The sequence below is a fragment of the Alosa alosa genome, chromosome 21 (genome assembly GCF_017589495.1).
Source record: "Alosa alosa isolate M-15738 ecotype Scorff River chromosome 21, AALO_Geno_1.1, whole genome shotgun sequence".
Lineage (NCBI taxonomy): Eukaryota > Metazoa > Chordata > Actinopteri > Clupeiformes > Clupeidae > Alosa > Alosa alosa.
The window spans coordinates 23,120,591-23,146,232 of record NC_063209.1 but is presented as its reverse complement, the minus strand read 5'-3'; the positions used below and the strand labels follow the sequence as shown (position 1 = coordinate 23,146,232).

General features: G+C 45.5%; 1 protein-coding gene across 3 annotated transcripts in view; it reads left to right on the top strand.

Moving 5' to 3' along the window:
• Positions 1–5,514: 5,514 nt before the first annotated feature.
• Positions 5,515–25,642, top strand: part of pls3 (plastin 3 (T isoform)) — a 39,270-nt gene continuing 19,142 nt past the window's right edge. For 2 of the 3 annotated variants that reach the window (XM_048231363.1, XM_048231361.1), the window contains exons 1-3: positions 5,515–5,606; positions 17,834–17,941; positions 21,208–21,371. In XM_048231363.1, the coding sequence (XP_048087320.1) occupies positions 17,881–17,941; positions 21,208–21,371 (225 nt within the window). In that variant the 5' untranslated portion in view covers positions 5,515–5,606; positions 17,834–17,880. Of the gene's footprint in view, positions 5,607–14,722; positions 14,868–17,833; positions 17,942–21,207; positions 21,372–25,642 lie in introns of those variants that run through there. The other variant, XM_048231362.1, reaches the window with a different exon arrangement.

Sequence of the window (25,642 nt, the reverse complement as noted above, 5' to 3'; positions counted from 1 at the left end):
TTGTATGTCAATGTAGGTTACGTTGTGTCAGCTGACCACACTGTCCAGTCCTTCACCTGCCCGGGCTCGAACCCACAACTTGCAGCACCTCCTTTTGTGAGACAGATGGACTAGCAAGGGAGCTAAAACCCTGAGTCTCTGAACCGCCATGACCGCTGGTGAAATTTTCAGTTTAAATTCCAACTGTCAAAATGACCGCTTTGGCAGTTCTAATAGTTTTGACATTCTTGGCAGTTATAGTGTTGAGGTGTTGGGAGACAAGGAGGTTTACCGCACAGTTACTGTGCCAGCTGGCGTTATATCAAAAACAACTAATTTGAATACTGGTCAGCCCCCCTGCTTGGCAAATATTTTCTGATGAAGTGACCTGCATTCTTTTCCCATACATTAAACACTAGTGGAGTAGCTCTGGTACTGGTCTGTCTGGTATCAGTCATTCTGGGTGTTCCTCCCAAATAGCCCACAGACAAATTCAAATCTATAGAAACTCCTCACAGTGATAGCCTATCTATTGATTGTTGCATAACAAAGGTCCTGTATGTCATGTTTATAGACGTCAGCTCTGCCGTTTGTTCCTCATGAAACTCAACTCTCAGTTTCTGGTTTCTTTCAGAGACTGATGTTACGGATGTGTTACCTGCCAAAAGCAATATATTGATTTCAACATATTATCATGTTAGAGGTTGTTATCCTGAACACCTGAGCCCTCATCAAACAAATCCTCAGAGTAGGCTTAGGCTACTTGTGTTTTTACATGTGTTTTTTCCACAAGGATCATTGCAGGCCTATACTGCCAGGCAGGGATGGTATTTGTAATGTATTTAAAATATGTATTTTATATTTTATTGGGTTGAAGAAAATGGCTTCGTATTTTGTATTAAAAAATATATATAAAAATATGTAAAAAATCTTACCAAATACTTTTGGTAAAACCAATACTTTTGGTGATGTGATAACATCATACGTGCAAAACAATGAATGTAGCCTCTGACTGGTGCTGGCTCTAGAACTGCATTGGGTTGCTTTAAGGCTACATTCTGTGGCTCTCAGTAGGTTCGTTAGTTGAGCTAGCATGTATGTTCAACCCCAATCAAAAATTGTTTTAAGTCAATAAGCAATAAACTAGTTTTTTTTTACCACATGTAAATAAAATTATTCAGTTTTAATGTTGACATAACAATGAAACGCGAATAGGTTCATTGTGTAGTTGATGAACCATGGATGTCTATTGTGTGTGTGTGTGTGTGTGTGTGTTGGTGTGTGTACGTGTGTGTGTGTGTGTGTGTGTGTGTGTGCAAGTGCAAGTGCATGCATATATGCATGTGTGTGTGTGTGTGTCTCCCTTTTGTTTGCAATGGGACAGTAATCCCACTGTGTTAATAGCACCGGCTTACCTAGACTGACTGTTACGCACCATCAAGCTGTTTATGGCCTCATCGTACCTCCCTCTTCTCACAGCACTATCGCAGCGGGACACGTTTCACAACTTTTACAGCTCCAACAACACCAAACGCCCCTACTCCTATGGTTAGGAGCTACTTATGGTTACCCCAGGAGACCTTGACCATGGGCAGAAGACCATCGGCCATACCTCCGGTACACACCACTCCTCTGTGGTCTACTGTCATTAAACACAGGACATGGAATGCTGACAAGAACGAACAGAGATATAACGCCCTCAGGAGGAATTCTGAGCGTGTGATAGAACACACTGGACTTGTGATGACACAGGCAGGGAGCACAAGCACAGTGATAAATCCTATGGCTTCCATAAAACTGCATATACATGCACCGCATATGAGCATGGCGGGTTGTATGGGGAACGGTGGCGTGGGTAGGGTTTTCCTTTTTTGGTGCTGAAACTGAAGCTCAGCCGAGGGTGGGGGCTTCCGCATATCACTTTGGTCTAGTATTCCGTTCGAAAAGAATATGCCAATTGTTAATCGTTAAACTTGTGGAGTCAAGTATGGTTCCTCCTCTCGTACAGATTTCAAGAAGGAGTGGCAATGGCGATACTGTCAAGACAATAAGGCCCGTGGGCCTCTCATAGCTACTCTCAGTGTTGGGCTGCTCACAATTCCGACACGTTTCTTTGTATAATAAAGGGAGTGGTGTATTTCAATGTCCTCTGGTTACTCTGTTCTGTTTTATTGCTTCACTAATTCAGTGACTTTTAGATGTGCTGTGTACTCCCCCACCTCCTCTCCCACCTCGGTTTCATATGATATCCCTCCACCATGTGTAGTTTATGAGTATCCCTGGCCCACATCAATGGCTTGTCTGATGCCCCACCCTCAGCTATAGGCGGAGCAGGGCTGGATGGTGACCCTGCATGTGGAAGCCTCTTAAACTGCTCAAATGTCTCTTTAATTGAGTGAACCTCTCCCCCACTGATCCCGCCAGTGCTATACTGTCGCCATGACATCTCAACGCTTCGCCGGCACTGTGAGAGAAGCAGTGATGCCTGCCACCACCTCGTAATTTAGCCTAATAAGATGACAAAAAACAACAACAATGCTGCAGTGTCTGTACTCCCCATCTCCCCCTCTGTTTTTTTATTGTTATCAGGGATTGGAGGAAGGGTGTCATAGCTTCCTGACAAAAACAACATGCGGTAATGACATTAAAGAGCTGACAGGTGAGATTGGGCCTCTCTGAAGGCCGTGCAATGCATGCTGGGATCCATGGGGGTTGTGTCAGTCAGTACTTCACATGCTTGCTGACACACCGCAAAAAAGGTGGAAAAGTGACAAATAGGTGAGCAGGAGGTCAGACTTCGTAAAACATGTGACCGATGTTATGAAACTAATGACCCTTGCTGTTATCTCTTTTCTTCCTGTAAAATACACACGCAGTTCATTTCTTCTCTGTAGAGAGACAAGATCCCTAAACATTTATATTTAAGTATATTTCTCCTATGGTATGGAAAATCACTGCATCTCAGGGCCCTGTCTTTCCCACATACCTCTTTGCTTACTCTATAGGTTGAGACAAACTGCATTGTGTGTCAGGTGTCCGACCATTCCCACAACTTTCTGGCTTGTTATGGGAGCACAAGGGAAGAGAAGAGGAGGCTTGTTATAGCTTAATGGCTGTGAGATTACCTCAGCTGTTAGCCTGTGGGAGGATTGCAGGTTTTGACTTCATTCCCATGCTAACGAGTGATGTGTTGAGCTGGTGTTGAGCTGGCTGCACAGATGCCTTCCTGTTATTGTGTGTGTGTACGTGTGTGTGTGTGTGTGTGTGTGTGTGATTTTATCGGCATCTTTTATATGCTTGTTTGTTTGAGTGTGATGACTGATTGCTGAAACAGATTTTTAACTCCCAAAGATTTTGAACCCCCAGATTTTAAACCCAGTCCGTTATTTTGGGAAAGATGTGGGAGGACTCCTCTGCACAATTGCTTAGACCAACATTGTTGAATAAGGGCCTGAAAAGCACAAGACACAAATGTAATTATTGTCTCCCAAAAAAAACAGTCACCCTCCTCTCATGAAAATAGAGACTGACATCATACTTGTAAGACACACCCTTGTTTTAATTGAGAGACTTTAGATATGATGAAATACCCTGTAATAACATGCCTCTCTCTTTCTCTCTCTCTCTCTCTCTCTCTCTCTGTCTGTCTGTCTCTCCCTCTCTTGTTGTCTAGAGTAAACAGTGGCTGAATACTGTGGCTGAATACTGTAGTATTCCACACTTGTGCAGCACAAAGTGACTTTAACTGCCACCCAGCCTCACCCATTAAAACTGCTCTGGGCGAGAGGATCAAAAAACTCCAGGCCCCAGCACAGTCGGGTGCAACTGATTTTTACAAGCTTAAATCGCAATGGCTAGGAAGGCAGGCCGCGTAATTGCACTGGAGACACGTTTAGAAGGCAGTGGCATGGTGCACAGCCGCTGAAGAGGGGCTGAGGCTGTCGATGCTGAAAGGTTGGCATGTGCCGCCACATGCTGCATGGCGGGAATACAATTGGAGTCTGTTTCAGCAGGTTATCGGCAGGACATGAGGTAATGCTTAGTGGAGGAGAGATGAACAATGTCCTGCACGGTCAAGGGCGAAATGATAAGGGGGTGGAGGGAGAACTAAAACAAACATTGTAGACCCCAAACACCCCAACAGGAAATGGCTCCTAACAAGTTGGGGAGGCCCCTTCTGGGCGAGAAAATGGGGCATTAAGAATTCACAAGAGGGCATGGAAGTTGGCCAAGTGTGTGTGTGTGTGTGTGTGTGTGTGTGTGTGTGTGTGTGCGTGTTGTACTTTTTTTGCGAAAGCCAGAGCTGCAGTTTGATACCACTGACTGACGCAAGTCACTCCCGGTCTCCCCACACACCTTGGTATTTCCTCCGGCTCTGGCGAAGGGAATAAGAGCTCCTAATTATAAGCCTTCTCCAGAACGAGGCCTGGGGAGAACAGTTTGTCGCTGCATATTAGGGGAATGACTAGAAAAGCTATCTTTGGACAACGGTTGGTGGGTTTTTTTTTCACTCTTTGGACGCTGATCTATTAAAATGAGAGAGGCCTCAAATGTAGGATGATGTGGTGGTCTGCTTGAGGGTTAGTGTGAAGGAGGCTGAGGGACAATAGCAAGTGCTGATTTAGTGGCCTTCATGCCTCATGACGAATCAGCTTACATACTGCATGTTTGAGATGTGGCTGCTCAGAGCAAACTCACTGCTAACAGAGACTTTCTACTGAGGAGACACAGCACTCAAGAAATCTCTCATAGAAATGTATGGGGTTAGTTCATAACGCAAACATGGCAGTTGTCTACACATATTCGGCCCCTTCTGCTAAAAGTTGACATGTGAGTACATCATGCCAATCATGTGTTTTGCAGCTGGAGCGGTTGATGTTGTAATTGCACACTCACACTTCTACCCAAAAAAGATGCCCTATAAGTGACAAAAAAGCGTTGCAATATGGCCGCCGAGTAGGGACTTGACTAAAAGGACTTTGCTGCTAATCACAAAAGGGTTTTGCTATATTCCTGTCATTCTCCTCACATTGCTGAAAAATAGTTTCATTTTTTTATTAATTGTTTACTTTTATGTGTCCATGTTTCAAGTTGTGCTTTTTATTTATTTTTTTTTACTTCACATTAGGTCACATGACTGCATCCAGGATTGTAGTGGAGGCTAAAAGCAAGTAGGCCTAAATGCAGTTTATCCACCTCTGAAATTTCAGAAATAGAGTTTATCCACCGCTTATTATTGTTTATCCACCTCTCAAAAGAGTTTATTAACCAATTGCAACTTTTAACATTCAAAAATCACACTGTATTATCCTCATTCACAATAGTATTCATCAACACTCTAGGAACCATTTAATACCACATGGTAGCTATTGTGATAAACATTGGACAATAACCTCCTCCATCTCCAAGCATATATAGCCTATATATATATATAAGTTATATAAACTTAGGACGTTCCATCCCTGATATAGTGATAACCAACCAATCATGTTAAAGACACCTTTGTGCCATTTTTACCAGGGAGAATATGTGGGCGGTAGTCCTTGCGAGTACAGGAGGAGGGATTTCGGATGGGAAGGGAAGTGTGGGACACCAGCGGGGCAGAGCACACACTGAGGGACCAAGAAGTAAGTTCTGAAATTGAATTATTTGCTGATAACGTTCTTGGTTTTAGTTTCGCCGTGTGTCCTGTAAATACTGAGATGATCTTGTTAGTTTTGGTATATTTCACTCGCCAGGTTCCGTCCTGTATTTTTCTAAAGCTATAGCCTACCTTTTGCTTGTAGCTTTGTCATAGCAGCGATGCTCGGTAGCAAGTCGTTGGAAGATGAGTCTTGATGTTGGCAAATTATATGTGTTGAGCGAGTTATTCTCTGGTATCCAGCCAACGATGACTTTTTTTCAAATAGTCGAGGCTGCTTGTTATTTTATTTAAAAAAAAATTGTTGGTGTTAATATTCTCATGATAATGCTATGAAGGTTTCATGTCGCGCGTTCATAGCCTAGTTTAATAGCTAACATAACGTAAACTAGTGTGTCTAAAAAGGTCCAGTCATAGTTTAGAGAGGTCGACGTTGTTTGCCTGTCCCATTGTTAAAACGGATACCAGTGTCATGACCCTGATAGTTTACTAAAATGTGCCACGCAGTCTGTCTGTCCGATGTACACTATAGATCGTATAGAGCATCGTTTCATTAATTGGAAACACAATTTCATGTAAATCCCTGCTGCGACCAGATTCTTCCAGAGGTAACTGAGACCACGCTGTAGCCAGCAGGACAGGACAAATGCAAGTTTGTAATGTGATACCGCAGTCGTCTCATGCAGCTGCACCAGGACAACTGCTAAATTACACAGAAGCAACTGGCCAACACGTGTCTTTTAAAACACTTACAAACAACTGAAGGGTTGAATGCTATGTGTGTGCTTGGTGGGGGTGTTACATTGGCGTGGTGTCAAACAGATAACTGTTTTAAGCTGGCAGGTTAAAGAGACAGACGTTACCATTGTTTGTGTATGGGCGCGTTCGCAATCCTGGACTGTGCAGCAGGGTAGCAGTGACTGGCAGACTGAAAGGATGACGTATCGTCTGTTGATGACCTCGTAGGGAAGTGTTTGCCCCACGTGAAACCACGAGAGGATGAGTTGGCCGTGCCCACCCTTTTTTAGTCAAAAAGAGGAAAGAAACGTTCCTAATTTTTCCGCTGTAATAGTTACATTTTGTCCCATATTAGGATGGAAAGCCGCCATACAGTTTAGTTTCTTTGTAATTTTACAAATTGACTAGAAGTCACAGTTGTTGCTTTCCCAACATGACAAAAGTCTTTATCACTTTGGCATGGAATTCAAGGCATGTCAGGCTTGACTTGGCTTCATATCATTTCTTTAACATATCACTGATTTGAATTCAGCGTATTGTGCTGGAGTAAAATGCCTTATTGGATTTGGTGTCTGTGATACCAGTGTTGATTCTCACTCACACAGAAGTGTGTGTGTGTGTGTGTGTGTGTGTGTGTTTTTCACCCCAGTATGGAGGCGCAGCCATGGTTCCTGAAAAGGAAAAGGCTATTCCTTCGGTCGGATTCTTTGGGCAGATCGGAATGTAGCTATGAGGTTGGGTTTTCCAGCTTTGCCAGCAACAGCAGCTGTGTGACAAAAGGGGAAGAAAAGAGAACTCTCTTTTTAAAGTCATGTCTCTCTCTCTCTCTCTCTCTCGAGTCAGGAATCATGCAGCGAGGCTCTTTGGCAAAAAAACTGGAATTTCAATTACGTCTCTATCCATACCATGAAGCTTACCCTTAGTGTGTGTGTGTGTATATGTGTGTACACAGCCAGCTTGCTAGGGTAGGGCAGTATAGGGGTGTGGTCGCCTGTCTCCTCGCCCGTGTTCAGCTCCTCTCGCGATACTGGTCCCACCCCTCTGATGCTCTCCGGCTGATTGATTGGTTTGGGAGAGCTGGGGCTGTAATTGCTGGCAGCCGGTGGGCCGCACAGCCCTGCATGGTAAGTGTGATGCTGTGTAGGCCTAGATGAACAGAACAGTGTAGACGAAAAGTCACCCCCCCCCCTCATTTTTCTCTCTTTTTCCCTTCTTAAATGCGGATAGCTGTGGTTTCACAAGGCCTCGTAGTTTTGTTTTTCTTCTCTGCTCTCTGTCCCTTCTGTTCCATACATTCTCACTCACTCGCTCACTCACTCGCTCTCTCTGTCTTTGCTTGCATATTCCTTGAGTGTGTTCTTGGCTGTAGCCATGGGAGTGTTCGAGGATCGAGGAGGAAATCACACGCTTCTCCCACAGTGTATTGTTAGGGAAGCATGTGGTTTCGAGGCGCACTGCAACCTTGCCCTAAATTTGCACATGGGTTTCAAAAACACTGCTCATGCAGACCGGTAGTGGGAGGTTAGGTTATGCTGACATCCAAACTACAGCATTTAACCCCCACACACACACACACTACTCCATCCAATAACCTATTCTGTACTGTTCTCAAAGCCCAGAGTAAGCTCAGAACACAAGCCCAGTATCACTCGTCTCTCGTTTCAGTGAAACTTAGCTGCCTTGGAGTACACTGCTTCTGCCTCCTTTATAGGAGGATACACTAGACACTATCAGGACTGCTACATTAGCTCATTGCCTGATATCCTGTGTAGGGATGTGTTTTTATATTTAGCCCATATATGAATTTTTGCAGACGACTTTGGTGTCTCTCTGAATCCATTACAGGACAAGCCACAGTCCTCTTTGTGGTCAGATTTAAAATAGCTGGACATGTGTTGTGAAGTGTTTGGCTGGTCCATTACCCTTACGCATTAATGCAAGCGTAGGGATTATGATTTGGGCTGGCATTAGCCGTTTGTAGGAGCCTTAAGCCCCACTCATCTCATTAAACTGTGTGCCCCGGGGCTGGATAAGCTGCCACTGTTTGTGCATTGGATTTACTACATGTTGTGTTGTATGTATGGAGCAGGAGGGTAGTTTGTGGTGGGGCCATTGTCATTAATTAAGCCCACACTGTGTTTTTAGGGAAGTGTATGTGTTTGTTCTTCCTGAATGGCCATGTACAGTAGATCTTGCTCTCCTGTGTGTGTGTGTGTGTGTGTGTGCACGCGTTTGTGTGTGTGTGTGTGTGTGTGTGTGTGTGTGTACACTGTGTGTGACTGCACTGGTGTGTGCCGGTAGCTTTCCCACATTTTCCCCTTGTTAAAAGCCCAGGAGATATTACCAGCATTACTCACCAAGCAGACGCCGCTGACTGGGAGGAGTAACTCGACCATCTCCAACTTAAGAACAACCCTGAAAGAGCAGCGCTCTCCATTTTCCATGTCTCTAAAAAACAAGGCCATCTTTCATGTCAGCACCCGTGTTTCATCAGGACGGAGCCTCCAGAGAGCGAGCGAGCGACCTCATACTCACCCAGGATGTGACTTTTCAGATACTAAGCAGTGTGGGTTTTTTTTTTTTGAGGGCTTGTTGTTTGCTGCTTAAATAGATACGTTGACTCATCTGGGAGTGCGGGAATGGTGTGGCTAACCTGGGGGAACAGCTGACCGTCATGCTCCCACTCTCATCTGCTCGCCCTGCCCCCACCCCCACCCCACCCCCCCACCCCATTCCACGCCCCCAGTCCTGAGTTGGCTGTCGGTCGGATGTGAAAGTGATTATCTCTGCAGTCGCCCCAAAACCAGCCTTACTACGTGTTTGTGCAGCTGGCAAGGAAAGCCGCATAAAGAATGTACCGAAAACTCCAGAGCTGGTTCTTATGTTGCCATTCTATTTTTTTTGTTTATTTTATTAAGTTTTCTACCCTCTCTGCTCCCATTTGTTGGCATCCTAAGTTAACATGGGAAGAACTCCGGGGACTGTCTGCCTTTCTCCTCACGCCGCCTAATGCTTTCCTCCCTCTTCTTCTTTTTTTCTTCTTTTCTTTCTTTTGCCTCAACATTCAATCCGCTGACGCACTGTCGGAGACGTTTCTTTTTTGTCCTGCGCCGAACAGAGGTCGGCATTTTTGTTTTGCTATCCCCTCCTGCGCTGAGAGATTTTGCTTCTGAAAGCCCAGTAGCTTGTGGAAGCTTCCTTTAAAAGAGGAAAACACACACACACACACTGAGGTGTGTTTCACCTTTAGTTTTGCACTAAACAAGGAAAGCGTTCTGGACTAGTGCAGGAGTGACTGCTCTGTTCCGGAGGCCGAGAGGCTCGCCCGCTGCTCCACCTGTGTAAGCCACCCCTGAGCACAATGGTGAAGGTATTCCAGGCATCCTCCCCATCTTATGTAATCCACGCTTGCCTGTCCTGTTTTCTTTTTTTTTTCATAAACATTTTAGGCAACGCCCCTGTAGGTTTGTGCCTTTGGGGGCTGCGAGCCGTGAAGGCGTCCGAGTGGACTCACCTGCTGTCTGTCACTGGAATGGGCCCGGCATTCTGCACATTGTCTTCATGTTGAGACTGCCAGCTGGTGTGTGTGTGTGTGTGTGTGTGTGTGTGTGTGTGTGTGTGTGTGTGCGCGTGCGTGTGTGTGTGAGATGCCTTCAGAGCAGTGAGGCATCAGGGCTCCGGCCTGGGGCAGTGGGGTGAGCCAAGCCGAGTGCACATCTAGTTCCCAGCAAAGGCTGGTGACTGAACTGGCCGATTCTCTTCTTTGGAAACCATATTTAGTCTATTCGTTGACCATTTAAAAGTTTTCTTTTTGCTTCTAAGGGTTTCCTCACGCCCAATTACCTGCACTGTTCTCTGTGCACTAATGTTCTGAGCGTAAGTTCCTTATCATTACTGTGTCTTGTGTGGCAGTAGCAATCCGCCTTGTTATGATGAATGAGGCTCTTATTGAGAAGTCTAAAAGGGCATGAAGATTGTCTGTAAACATTAGCGTGCGTTAACATGCAGTGAGTTGTCTGTATGAGTGGGATCGTAAACAGCTGACGGTTAGATCAGTTCTCCAAGGGCCCACTGGAACCTGTAATTGCATCGTGGGGCTTGGAGAGCTGTAATCCAGAAGCCTTTCATGTGGCGTGTTGATAGGATGTGTCCCAGAGCTAATGGCAGGGGGCCTGGGCGGTAGGGTTACCCCACACACACACACACACACACACACACACACTGAGGTGTGTTTCACCTTTAGTTTTGCACTAAACAAGGAAAGCGTTCTGGACTAGTGCAGGAGTGACTGCTCTGTTCCGGAGGCCGAGAGGCTCGCCCGCTGCTCCACCTGTGTAAGCCACCCCTGAGCACAATGGTGAAGGTATTCCAGGCATCCTCCCCATCTTATGTAATCCACGCTTGCCTGTCCTGTTTTCTTTTTTTTTTCATAAACATTTTAGGCAACGCCCCTGTAGGTTTGTGCCTTTGGGGGCTGCGAGCCGTGAAGACGTCGAGTGGACTCACCTGCTGTCTGTCACTGGAATGGGCCCGGCATTCTGCACATTGTCTTCATGTTGAGACTGCCAGCTGGTGTGTGTGTGTGTGTGTGTGTGTGTGTGTGTGTGTGTGTGTGTGCGCGCGTGTGCGTGTGGGTGTGTGTGAGATGCCTTCAGAGCAGTGAGGCATCAGGGCTCCGGCCTGGGGCAGTGGGGTGAGCCAAGCCGAGAGTGCACATCTAGTTCCCAGCAAAGGCTGGTGACTGAACTGGCCGATTCTCTTCTTTGGAAACCATATTTAGTCTATTACGTTGACCATTTAAAAGTTTTCTTTTGCTTCTAAGGGTTTCCTACGCCCAATTACCTGCACTGTTCTCTGTGCACTAATGTTCTGAGCGTAAGTTCCCTTATCATTACTGTGTCTTGTGTGGCAGTAGCAATCCGCCTTGTTATGATGAATGAGGCTCTTATTGAGATAAGTCTAAAAGGGCATGAAGATTGTCTGTAAACATTAGCGTGCGTTAACATGCGAGTGAGTTGTCTGTATGAGTGGGATCGTAAACAGCGCGACGGTTAGATCAGTTCTCCAAGGGCCCACTGGAACCTGTAATTGCATCGTGGGGCTTGGAGAGCTGTAATCCAGAAGGCCTTTCATGTGGCGTGTTGATAGGATGTGTCCCAGAGCGAATGGCAGGGGCCTGGGCGGTAGGGTTACCCCCCCACACACACACACACACACACACACACACACACACTTCAACCCTGTTTGTAGTCTCATTCACATTAGACACACACACACACACACACACACACACACTACACACTCTCTACTTCTTTCCCTCTTTCTTTCTTTCTATCGTTCTTTCTCTCTCTCCCTCTCACTCCGTCTCTCTCTGCGCTGCAGAATACCTCAGACCTTCCTTATCCTGGCATCTGTAACAACAAACAGGCTTTGTGTGTGAGTGTGATGGAGGCCAGTCACTGCTCTATTCCTCTGGGTGCTCTCAGGCCATCGGGTGAGGCCCAGTAGGTTGGTGGGATAGTAGAGGGATCATGTGAGGTTAAAGTGTGTGTGTGTGTGTGTGTGTGTGTGTGTGTGTGTGTGTGTGTGTGTGTGTGTGTGTGTGTGTGTGAGAGAGAGAGAAAGAGAGAGAGAAGGGAGTGCATGATGAGAATGCATGCAAGACAGAGCAAGACAGTGAGTTTGTTGTGAGTGAGTCAACTCCATTGAGTTCATTTGGATAGATAGATATTTTATTAATTCTGAGGGATATTTAGCCATTGAGTAGCTTATGACCAAAACATACACGCATACAGAAGAGGAAACGCCCACAACACTGTAAGAACATCAGATTCTGTTCCCTCATGTGAACCTGAAGTCTTGGGGTTTTTGCTTTATTTTGGGCCATTTAGGTCAGTAGTGCTTAGAGTTAAGCCAAGTGCATTATACTGCACATGCCATGCACTTCAAACAGCATTCTTCTGGAGCTGCCTAATCAGTGGCATGTCCACCTTAAATATTTATGGGCTTAGGAAGAACCCCCCACCTCCCCACTCTGTCTGTCTCTTTGTCTATTTCCTTCTCCCTTGCCTTTGTCTTTTGAAGTATGGCAACCTTAGCCGCCTAGATTTGGAGCTTTCAGGGGAACTGGCCGGTCGAGTTTGGGTTTACAGCCGTGGAGAAAGTTAACACCTGTCGCGCCATGTGTTGGTGCAGAGCTTTAACTGCTGGGTTGCTGCGGTCATTGTGCCACTGTCACTCAAATGTCCCGGAGCGTCGTAGAGGAAAAAGGAAAGGGGATCTATGCCTCACTGAAACCTCAGTCCAGCAAGCAGACACTTTTTGATTGGCCTTGAATTCTTTATGATTGTCTGAGCCTTCAGCTCCTCCACTGAAGGTTATGGCATCAATTATCTGGAGATAAAAATGTGCTGATAAAAATGCCTCTCCATCTGTTGGGCGTCTCTCATTTCCCCCTAGCTGCTCTTAAAACTGCCACCTACCCGCACCGTGGGTCATTCCAGTTTTGCAATCCGTTTTTTTCCATTGGGCTGAACCAGCATGTTCAATCCCCTCCCCAGCCGCAACCCCTCTTCCTGATATTCAAGACAGGACTTGTTTAACAGGTGATCTGTTGTTTTGTGTTGTAACCAGAGACTGGAGGAATGTTGACATCAAGAGGCCTGTTTTTTTTTTTTTTTTTCATTAGTTTGGAAACCCAGTCAGTTTCAATTGCGGTGGTCCAAAGTCTAAATCGTTCCCGAAAGGACACTCTCTTGGGCTTTTTGTGTCCTATTTTAAAAGCCAACTGCGTGTTTTAAATTCTCTGGTATTTACTGTGCTGAAAGGGCCTTTCTTCCGTCACTCACATTGCACACACAACCACTAGCGAGAGTTTAGCCTACAGACATACACCACCTCCACCACCTTGCCCTGTGTGTGTGTGTTGTGTTATCATAGGCTCTGTTAGGAGACTGAAGTCACCACCTTGTCCCTCTGCTGATCTGTGATCAGATAGGTGTGTATTGTTTTGAGTTTTGATGGAGGCGATCAGTATGTTGCGTTTGGCACTTCAGGGCCACCGTAAATCAGAAAGTCACATACTTGTGTCCCTCCTCGACCTGTCCTTCAGGTCCAACTTCAGCTCTGTAGTGTGTGTGTGGCCAGTTTATTGTGGCTACTTTTTCGGGCACTGAATCACTGTTTACTGCTGGGACGAAGGTCATCTTGTTTTTTTTTTTTTTTTTTTTTTTCTTTTTTTTTTTTTTTTTTTTTGTCTTATTTGTGAGGTCATTTAATGTAACAGTCCACCTGTGTTGAGGAATGCTAAAAACACACACAAACATATGCCCATGCATGAGTCTGTGATCGGTTGATAAAGCATGTAGCCAATTCTACATAACTGAAGTTTGTTAGGAGACAGACCGTGACTCTGTTCTATGTTTGTTTATGGTTCTTTCTGAACTAGATCAACAAACAGCAACATCAACAACACATTACATTTATATAGCGCTTTTTCAAGGCACATTACAGTGGAGGGGGAATCTCACTAACCACCACCAATGTCTGTCTTCGCTGTCTGATGCTGCATGGATAAAACACATGTCTTGTCCATCAATGACTCCGCAGCAAAGGAATGCACAAAGTGAAGTATCCACTGAGGAGTATTCATGACTTTCTTTTTTTTTTGAAGGAAAGAAGTGGAGGGAAAGAACACATACAAATGCTCATGATAGTCGCTTGTATTGTTCGCTAATTTGATCTGTGAACTCGTGGAGTCTGCCAGCAGCAGAGGTTAGACTGAAGTCAGTCTGGGGCACACACAAACAGACCGCGAGTGAGTGTGTAGTTGTTTTGGAATTTCCTGTGTGATTTTTGGATTGTTCATTTCTCAGTTGTAACGGTGATGTTGCTTAATGGTGTCAGATTGTACCCGTGTCAACAAAACCCAGGCAGTCCTGGTTGAGTTCAGTTGCTTATTCTAGTGTGTGTGTGTGTGTGTGTGTGTGGCGTGTCAGCATCCCCATCTGTCCGAGGGGCAGCTGCCAGTAAAAAGGCAAACGCACATGGTCTCTGTCTGCAGCCTCTTTCTCTCACTCTCTTTTTTCCTCGTCTCCCTCCCTTCTTCTCACACACACAGACAGCACTCTCTCCTTCTCTCCTGCCCTCTCTCTCTTTTTAACTGTCCTCTATTCATTCCCTGCCTTTCTCTCTATCCCGTATATATTCTTTCCCTGCCTCTTTCTCTCTCTTCCTCCCTCTCTCCCTCCTTCCCTCTCTCCCTCCTTCCCTCCCTCTCTTCCTCCCTCCCTCCCTCGCTTGCTCCCTCCTTCTCTCGGCCCTGGCAGGAAGTGTGTTGTGACTAGCTGCCGGCGCTCTTTGTGAGCGAGACAGGAATGCTGGCCCTCCAGATTAGCCTTGAAGGGTGTGGAGCCAACTGCTGCTGCTGCTGTCGTCCTCCTCACACACACTCGTCTGCGTTTGTGTCTGTCCGTCTCTGCTGAAGAGCCCGCACGAGCTAACTGCTCAGGTCTGGACCCTCTCCTCTCCTCTCCTCCCCTCTCCTATACTCTCCTCTCTTCTCCTCTCCTCTCCTCTCTCTCTCTGTGACTGGTTCGTAAGAGCCTTGTTCAGCTTCCTTGCTCTTGGTTTTATTGTCATCAGTGTTTAGCGTTTGTAGTGGCTGGTCTGTCCTGTGTGTGTGTGTGTGTGTGTGTGTGTGTGTTGTTTTCAAACTGACCATCAAGGTGAGGCTACTGAATGTGTGTAAAGTTAGCCCATTTAAATCCCACACTTCTGTCTTTCTCAAGAGGTGTGTGTGTCCCAGGAGGGAGGTGTGTTTTGTTTGTGTTTGTCTCATCTCAATACTGAAGTGTCCATGGTGACTCTGCCCAGGGAGTGTGTGTGTGAGTGTTAATGGTGATTACTGGGTTTGCTTTTTGAGTAAACTGTGGACTTCTTGGGGAATGTCTCAGGTTGGTTGGGTTTGGCTCTGAATGATGATGGTCCTCATCCACACCACAAGTGAGCAAGTAGTAATGTGTGTGTGTGTGTGTGTGTGTGTGTGTGTGTGGGGGGGAAGGAAATGCATGTACATGTTTGTGTGTGTGTGTGTGATCCTGCCTGGTGTGCTGGGGTGGGTTGTGTGTGTGTGTGTGTGTGTGTGTGTGTGTGTGTGTGTGTGTGTGTGTGTGATCCTGCCTGGTGTGCTGGGGTGGGTTGTGTGTGTGTGTGTGTGAGTGATCCTGTCTGGTGTGCTGGGGTGGGGTTTGTGTGTGTGTGTGTGTGTGTGTGTGTGTGTGTGTTCCTGCCTGGTGTGCTGGGGTGGGTTGTGTGTGTGTGTGTGATCCTGCCTGGTGTGCTGGGGTGGGGTGTGTGTGTGTGTGTGTGTGTGTGATCCTGCCTGGTGTGCTGGGGTGGGTTGTGTGTGCCTGTAGGTAAGGGAGGGAGGTGACGCTAAGCAGCCTATTGGGTGTGGCCCTTCCCCTTCTCTCTCCCTCTACTTTACTCTCCCTCTTTTTCTCTCTTTCTTTCTCTCCATCTCTCATTTTTCTTCTCTCTCGGTCCATATGACTTTTTTTTGTTGTTGTTGTTGCACAGTTGAATGAGGTGCTGAAACTGAAGTTAAGCCTGAGTCTGTCTCGAGGTGCACTGAAAATGGTGTAGTGTGTTAGCGTTTGAGGTGCTACTGTAAACAGCACTGAAGGTGTTTCACTAACACGCCCTTATTAACTGAGCTAATGTTGCTTTTGCTGACTGTTGTGAGTTTGCACATTCTCTCATCTCCAGTTTCTCTGGGCTTTTGCTTTGCGATTGCCAGAGTGGGCAGAAAGAATGACTGGCTCTGTTGTTGACATAACAGTTTGTTCAATGGCTCTTTCTCCTTCTGCTTTTCATCTCTGCCTCTCTCTCTCTCTCTCTCTCTCTCTCTCTCTCTCTCTCTCTCTCTCTCTCTCTGTCTGTGTGTGTGTGTGTGAGGGGTGGTGCAGAATCAGTGTAGTACTTTTTGACTGCAGGTAAGAGTTAACAGGAAGTGGGTTGGCTTGGCTACGTACTTCACTGCAGTGAATGAATGCGTGTGTGTGTGTGAGAGAGAGTGGATCCTTGCATATGTCCGCTGTCACCTTCAGTATAAGCCCCCACAGAATGAGACTGGAGGCTACATCCTCTTCCCTATAAAACCACAGCTCTACTGTCAAAGTCTGTCCTCTGTCCCTCTGCATTAGCCTAGCCTAGCCTGCATTAAATTAAGAGCTTGAGGCGAATATCACTAAAAAGAAATGGAAGCTTATAATCATGTTGTAGCCTAGTCTAGCATAAAGCAAACTCTGGTCTTAACACAAGCAAGGAGTATGGCTTTAAATAGGCAGTGTGCTGTGCTCTCAGTCATTCATTTTAATAGGTTAACTTGCGTACAGGCCGGGAGTGTGTTTGCCCTCAGTTGGGCTGTTGGTTCTGGGATGTCGGTATGGAAATAGTGTTAGGCAATCTTGGCCTGGCGTTCTGAGGCGCTGAGGGTTTCAGGGCCGGGTGGGTGCTGGTAAAAACAGTTTTATCTGTCAATAGGCCTTCCGCAGTTCAAACACAGCCAGCTGCCAGACTGGGAAGGCTTCAGCCCAAGGCCTCATATGGCAGACAGACAGATGCACACACACGCACGCACGCATGCACACACACAAGCATGCACATGTGCCTACATGTGTGTGCACACCCACACACACAATCATGTGCCTGCACACACACACACACTCTTAGAGCCTGCTGTCTGAAAACAAGGTTCCACACAGACAATAATCTGGAAAAATTAATCAACTCCTTTCTGTTTAGCAGACGTGCAGAACAGTGACCAAATGTAACTGGAAACTCTGATCGTCTCTGCCTCAGGATCTGGGCTAGATATTGTTCCTCTGCCTCAGGATCTAGGCTAGATATTGTTCCTCTGCCTTGTGAATCACACTTCAGCCATGCAGTTCTTCTACTGAAGCAGATGTCCTTCTTTAAAACTCCCACTGGCATTTCAGGGCTGCAAAATCAGGAAATTGTTTTCAGTTTTGAGTTCAGAACAGAGGCATACTTGCACATCAGTGTAGCATCACAGGGCATTTTCATTTATTTTTAATTATTTTACCTGAATCAGGCATTTTTGTTGGTCAGCTAAACTGTCCTGTCTATTGCGACGCCTGACGCCAGAGAGAACTGTAGGAGAGAGTCTTTAGCACGCTGGATGAATGTTTGCATGCCAATGCAAATGCTGCACACGGTAATGCATCCTGTGACTGCTGCCCTGTTGCCAGACACACACACACACACACACTGCCCGCTTTCCTGCCCACTGGAGGAGCACAGGGAACAAAATTGTCAATAAAGTTTTTTTTTTTTTCAGGAAAGAAAAAAACTGAGTTTTTTTGGAAAGTGAGGTGGTGTTACTGAATGGAACCCTTATGCATATCTCTCTTTCCCTCTCTCTCTCTCTCTCTATCTCTCTCTCTCCTGCAGAACAAGGGAGATTGTTGGACTGAGCGGTGCAGGTTGACTAGGGGGACATGGCAGGAAAGATTTCCAAAGACGAGCTGGAGGAGCTGCGGGAGGCCTTCGCCAAAGTGGGTGAGTAGTGTTGCCCAGGTCAAAGTGGGTGAGTAGTGTTGCCCAGGTCAAAGTGGGTGAGTAGTGTTGCCCTGGGCAACGTGGGTGAGTAGTGTAGCCCTGGGGAACGGGGGTGAGTTGTGTTGCCCTGGGCAATGTTGGTGAGTTGTGTTGCCCTGGGCAACGTGGGTGAGTTGTGTTGCCCAGGTCTGGTCTGCTGTCCTGGTCCGGTCTGTCATCTGTTCATCTGGCAGCTTCACAAGAGCCACTCTGTCCTCTCCCTTCCTTCCTTTCCTCTGCTACTCTTCCCTACTCTTTTTATTCTCTCCATCTCTCTCTCTCTCTCTTTTTTTCTTTCTTTCTTTCCTTTTCTTTCTTTTTTTTTCTTTCTTTCTTTCTTTCTTTCCCTTCTTTCCTTTCTTTCTTTCTTTCTTTCTTTTCTTTCTTTCTTTCTTTCTTTCTTTCTTTCTTTCTTTCTTTCTTTCTTTCTTTCTTTCTTTCTTTCTCTCTCTCTCTCTCTCTCTCTCTATTTTTTTCTCTTTCCTCTCTCCTCTCCTCCCCTCACCTCCCCCATCTTCCTATGAAACGGTGCAAGTCATGGCCTAAGAATGTTCTCTTTTCTCCTGCACGCTGGCGGCTGAACTGAGGGCCCACTCTCTGGGCTGTGCTGCACAATAGCCGGGCCCCTCTCTGGCTCCCAGCAGCTCCGTCCTAATATCGATTCAGGAAGCCATCTTGGACTGTTACAGTCTTATCAGTTTGTTGTTTTGATTCTGCTCTGCCACTACGTCTCCTTTAGGCTCAGTATAAGCCTCATGGAGCTTTACTTCTAGATGGATTCGGCTAGAAAGGGTTGAAACGGAGCAGTAATCAAGGATCTTTGATTCGGCACAGACGTTGTTGTCATTCCTTAGTTTCATCTCATGGTTGAGGAGTTTCAAATTGCTAGCCAAGGTTGAGTTTCTCACAAGGCATCTAGAGGCAGTTGCAAGCAGCAACCATAACTGAGAGCAGAGTTAGAGAGTGTTTGAGCTGAGATGCTCGCTGTTATTTACCACGTCGGACAACAGTGCATGGCACTCGTCACAAAAATGCTTTTGGAATGATTGAGAACCCTTGTAAGACTGCAGATCATCCCTGCTTAGTGACTGTAGAGTTGGCCCCTCAGACCCATCAGCTCAGGGGGATGGAGGGGTTACTCTCTGGGTTTCTTCATTCCAAACCAACGTTTTCAGAGAGGGTGCTGTGCAGTGCAGTGCACTGGTGATGCTGCTGGTGAAACCACCATGTGTCGTTGAGTGTCTGCTGCTCACCTGATTACCTCTATGCTTCATACTTGTCGCCTAGAATGAGCTCTCAGAAATCAGTAGTAATTGGCCTCCATATTGAACCTTTAGCTGTTTGTTTGACACTAGTCATGCCTCTGTTCTGCTTGAGATGCTGGTCTGCTGTGCTTCTTGGCCAGTGTTGCCATGGACTTAAGAGGGCCATGGATCAAAATGCAGCTCGGAAAACATGAGCTCTCATCCCACAATCAATACATCTGAATTAGCGCTAACTCAATACGCTCTTCCAGCAGGAGCTCATTTCCTGCTTGTGACGCAGTCGCAGAGAGAGCTTTACCACATCATCACCATCTGAGTGATGCCTCATCACCGTGGTGATGGGCAGCCTCCAGCTTCTTTGAGCCTAATGTTGAGATGCTATAAGCACGCACTCTCTCTCTTTCAATCCACTTTTAGCCTGAGTGTTTCCCGCACAGGATCCTCAGGATGGGGACTGTGTGTGTTTGACCCTCCCTACAGTGCTGATGGGGACTGTGTGTGTTTGACCCTCCCTACAGTGCTGATGGATGCGACGCACATGCAGAGCGCTGTGAAATATTTAGCATGCTGTGGGTTGCCTTGAGCACCGCGGCTGTTCAGAGAGAAGCTATGTGAAGTATTCCATAAGGGCACACACACACACACACACACACACCAGCTCTTAGAAATAGAACACCTGTTCTCTACACACACACACACACTCTTACAGTACATACACACACACACACACACTCTTACAGTACATACACACACACACCAGCTCTTAGAAATAGAACACCTGTTCTCCACACACACACACACACTCTTACAGTACATACACACACACACACACTCTTACAGTACATACACACACACACCAGCTCTTAGAAATAGAACACCTGTTCTCTACACACACACACACACTCTTACAGTACATACACACACACACACACTCTTACAGTACATACACACACACACCAGCTCTTAGAAATAGAACACCTGTTCTCCACACACACACACACTCTTACAGTACATACACACACACACACATTCACTACACACACACACACACACACACACACACACACACACACACACACACATTCACTACACACATCTTTGTACTGCATGTTTTGAGTGCACATATTTGTGCTCAAACAAACCCAGGAGAACAGCTTGAAGGGGGTTGTGCTCAAACATACACAATGCCCAGTTCACATGTGCTTCACCCAGGAGAACAGCTTGAAAGTGGTTGTCCGTAGAACAGTAAATCCTTAGAGAAGTGGTGCTGGCTTGCTGCAGTTCAGCTGTCAGTCATGATGTCACTTCCTGGTGATGGTTATTTGTTTAACCTTGTCCTAGATGCTGGTACTAGAGCTGTGTTCGCACAGACACAGGGATCATACACCCACTGAAGCAAACTACTTCATAAACAAAGTGGCAGGCCTAATTTGACTAAAGATCCTGTAAGCCTCTGAACCATTGTCAGAGACCAAACATGGGCATCATGATGAGCCTCACACACACACACACACACACAGACGTTGCGTCATGGTGTCCAGAGTCGGGTGTGTCATATGAGGCTGGCTCCATGTGAGTCCTGGGAACTGGACTTCACCATGAACTCACCGTGCAGGACACCTCTCCATCCAGAAATAACTGCTCAAATCCCCAAACTGAAAGAATGGTTATTTAACTCATGGATTTTCGACCGGTGCTCTGTGAAGGCATTGCTCATGGTCCTCATCACCTTTTTGTATTCAGCGATGGTCCTCCGGCTTTCTCCTCAGTCAGAATGGTGGTCCTTGGGCCTGGGTCACAGTCAGTTAAAACCCCCTGATTTAACTCCTCCAACGGAAAGTTAGATCTGGCCAATAACACAAGTAGAGTTCTGACTTTGGCTTTGTGACTGGGACCTGACGCTATGTTTGTGTCGTGTGTGTGTGTGTGTGTGTGTGTGTGTGCGCGTGTGTGTGCGCCCAGACCTGAACAGCAATGGCTTCATCTGTGACTATGAGCTGCACGACCTCTTCAAAGAGGCCAACCTCCCGCTGCCCGGCTACAAGGTGCGCGAGATCATCCAGAAGCTGATGGCCGAGGGCGACAAGGACAAGGACAACAAGATCAGCTTCGACGAGTTTCTTTCGGTGAGTCAGCACAGCCCACGCATCAGACACACACATGCACACACACACAAACAAACAAACAAACAAACAGAGTTGGCTCGAACATGTGCAATTTAATTTACATCTTGTGACTGTCCAATCTGGTTGCACCACAGTAGCAGCATACATGAGCTGTCTCATTCGCTGATGGAGAAGCAGCAGGTTAGTGTTTTGAAGACTAGGATATAGACTACTATATTTAAATACGTGGGAGCAGCACATAAGCTGTTCGGTTGAAAGACCTGTAGCTGTTGACCTCCGCTTATCCTTAGACGTAGTTGTATTGCACCAGACGGCTACTTTGTGGACAACAGGGATTGAGAAAAATTAGAGAAGTTATTGTTCGAACAGTCTTTACACAATCAGTGGTCATTTGGCTTTGACCGCATATTGCAATGCTGTATGCCATTTGTTGGCTTTTTGCGTCAAGGTTAATCTAAGAGTTACTCAATGTCTCATCAGTCTTGTAGTACGTGGTAGACAGTCACGCACGCACGCACACACACATACATACATACACACACATATATATATATATATACATATATATACATGAGGTTATTTTGGCTTGGAGTTCATCTATATATATATCAGGGTTCCCACGGGTCATGGAATTTTGGAAAGTCTATTCCAGACATGGAAAGGCAAAGAATTTTATACATTTTGGGTCATGGAATATCAGGAAATTTTGTTGTAGCAGTTTAAAATGTACTTCTTCTTTAATACAAATATATGTCTATGCTGAATTGGTGTATAGCTTATTAGCTTTACTGCGTGCTTGAGTAGTAATTTTATTCTTCTCCTGCTCTAAAAAAGTAAAAGATTCATGAACGCTACGCAGCTGCTTTGAAATATTTGAACAGTATATTGCATCATTCATTATATAGTAGGTCATGGTAATTCAGTTTTATGTCAGGGAAAGTCAGGGAATCCTGATATGTACACACACAGTCATGCTCTACAGTTTAAATGCAGAGCTTCCTCGACCTCTAGCATACGCATGTCTGTGTGCTTTGTGAAAGTTTATGAGGGAGAACCTGACCAGAACATGATGGTCTGAGACTGAGACGTGTAGACTGAGACCTGAGAGATGTAAAGGGGGAGGGGGAGGGGGGGGCGGCGTATAGAGGGTGGGGGGGTTAGAGAGGGTGGGGTGGTGGGGGTAGAGAGGGTGGGGCATATTGGCATTCCCTCCTGCATGACTCATTCCTTCACGTTCATGATTGAAAGTGGGTCAGACTGAACTTGCACAATTTTCCTAAATGAATTCCATAAATGATTTAGGACCAGAAGACCTGTGCGTGTGCGTGTGTGTACTTCTGTGAACTGTTCCTGTTCACAAGCCCACCACAGACATACATATAGGGTTGAAAAATTCCGGGAATTTTCAAAGTTGGAAACTTTCCATGGGAATTAACGGGAATAAACGGGAATTAATGGGAATAAACTGGGAATTTTTAATATGGCAAGTTAGTCTATAACAGGGAACTTAAATGTAGTGGACAAAACCCCATCTTGCAGTCTAATATTCATTAAAACAACCTGATTTAATGCAATTTCAGTCTAATTTCTACCCTGCACATATGTCAATCACATGCACACAGCAATCGGCATAGGCTGCTAGAAACCTATAGTGTGTGCATATGCATGAGGAAAAAATGTTCCAACCAATCAGATTTTGTTGTTGAGTGGTGTTGTGTATCTTGGGCAGTTCAGTGTGGCTAGTTTAGCACGCTAGTAAACCATAGGCAGAGAATGGGATTCCCGCTAGCATGCTAACTAGCTTTGCATGCTAAGCTAAGCGAAATACGAACATACAAATCATTGCTTATTACGAAACAAAACGTTAATGTTTGTATATGAAACAGTTTGTATGAATTACCCAAAATTTCCAGTTAATTCCCGTAATTTCCCATTAATTACCATAATTTCCTTTAATTCCATGAAAGTTTCCAATTTGGAATATTTCCAAAATTCCCCATCTTAATTTCCCATGGTAAGTTTCCGAAAAGTTTCCGGAAATTTACCAGAAATTTTCCGCCCCTTTGCAACCCTACATACATATAATGTGCTTCATCTGTACAAACACTACGGTCCTTTGGTTGTGTCTCTCTCGCTCTCGCTCTCTTACTCCCTCTCAGTTTAAATGCAGAGTCTCTCTCTCTCTCTCTCTCTCTCTCTCTCTCTCTCTCTCTCTCTCTGGGAGCAAAACCAGGGGAGGTGGAACGAGTCTTATGGCTCGGAGAAGAGCAGATTTACTCCACAGGAATCTTTGCCTCCAGCCCTGCATGGGACCCATCTAGTTGTTAATAATAATAATAATAATAATAATAATATCGGTCGTGGCAGAAGAAGACAGAAGAGGAGGGGTGGTGTGGAGAGGGGAGGGATACACACAGAGGTCCGTTGGGGAGGTGGAGTTGAGCTACCATGCAAATCTTAGTCCATTCAAGTGAAACACTCCGTTTGTTTGACGAGTCCAATGTACACAGTGGAGCGAGAGACGGAGCGAGAAGATGAGGATGTGCATCCCACCCAGGACTAGGGTCAGGTGCAGGACACCCAAACAACGACCTACGCAAGTTAGAGGGGTGTTGAATTAGTCCTTGTTCAGGAAAGCAGCATGCAGAGAATCAGCAGAGCTTTCCGACACATGCCGGTACACACTAGTACATGCAGAGATGTACAGCGGGGAAAATAAATATTGAACACGTCAACATTTGTTTCAGTAAGTATACTTCCAGTGAGGCTATTTGCATGAAATTTTCACCAGACATTAGTATTAACTTAGGTAATCCACACATATTAAAAATCCAAACATTAATGTTCATAAGTAGAGTATAAAAGTGGAATGCCACAGGAAAAAAAGTATTGAACACGCCTACTGAAATTTCTTAAATACTTTGTAGAAAACCCTTTATTTATAATGAGAGCTTCAAGGCATTTCCTCTATGACGAAGCTAATCAGTCGCAGTATTCAGGTGTGATTTTGGCCCATTCTTTTAAACAGATAGTCTTTTAATATTGAAGATTCCAGGGGTCCCTCTTGTAAATCCTGATCTTTAGGTAACTTCCAAAACTGTTCAATTGGATTTAAGTCAGGGCCTGAATTTCCTTTCTCTGAAACCAGTTGAGAGTTTCCTTTGCTGAATGCTTTGGATCATTGTCCTGCTGGAAGGTCTAGCCATGTCTCATCCTCATTGTTCTGGTGGATGGCAAGATTCTCCCAGAAAAAATGGCTCCATTCATCATTTCTTCAACTGTATGAAGTCTGCCAGTACCATGTGATGAAAAACAGCCCCACACCATTATGCCTCCACCTCTAAACTTCACTGTTGGTATGGTATTTTTAGGGTGATGCACAGTGCCATTTCTCCTCCAAATATGGTGTGTAGTATGACATCCAAAGAGTTAAATGAGGAGTGCATTACCTATGATTTTCTCTGTAACAATTGAACCTGCTGCCTCCAAGTCTTTCTGGAGTGGTCCTTGGCTCTTAGGCTACACTTCTGACTATCCTTCTGACTTCCTGGTCAGAAATCTTGTGAAGAGATCCTGTGCATGGCCGATTGATGATGCAGTGATGTTCCTTCCACTTGCAGATAATGGCTCCAATACTGCTTACTGGATGATTCTGAAGTTTTGAAATGCATCTGTAACCAGTTACATTGATATGTTTTGCAACAATAATGTTGCAAAGGTCTTGGAAGAGCTCTTTGCTTTTACCCATCATGACATGTTTCTTGTGTGACAACTTGGTAACGAAAAACCTTTTTATAGCTCAGTAACCCAGCTTACATTAATTTGCACAGATAGGAAGGATAATTACTCTCTAACTATGTATAGATTCCAGCTCGTTCCTTGCCATTACTTGCCTTTGTGTAGTGTTTTTTCTTAGTGTGTTCAATACTTTTTCCCTGTGCCATTCCACTTTTTTACTCATAACTCTACTTAGGGACATTAATGTTTGGATTTTTTAATATGTGTGGATTACCTAAGTTAATACTAATGTCTGTAGAAAATTTCATGCAAATTGCCTATCTGGAAGTATACTTACTAAAAAAGATGTTGACGTGTTCAATACTTATTTTCTCCGCTGTATGTGTATGTTAGTTCAATAGGATTTTAACTTAATACATGTACAGGAAAGCAGCTGGATCATTTGCTGTGTGTGTGTGTGTGTGTGTGTGTGTGTGTGTGTGTGTGTGGGGTGAGTCATGGCTGTGTGTCTGGTCAGCAGATGACCTGTTGAG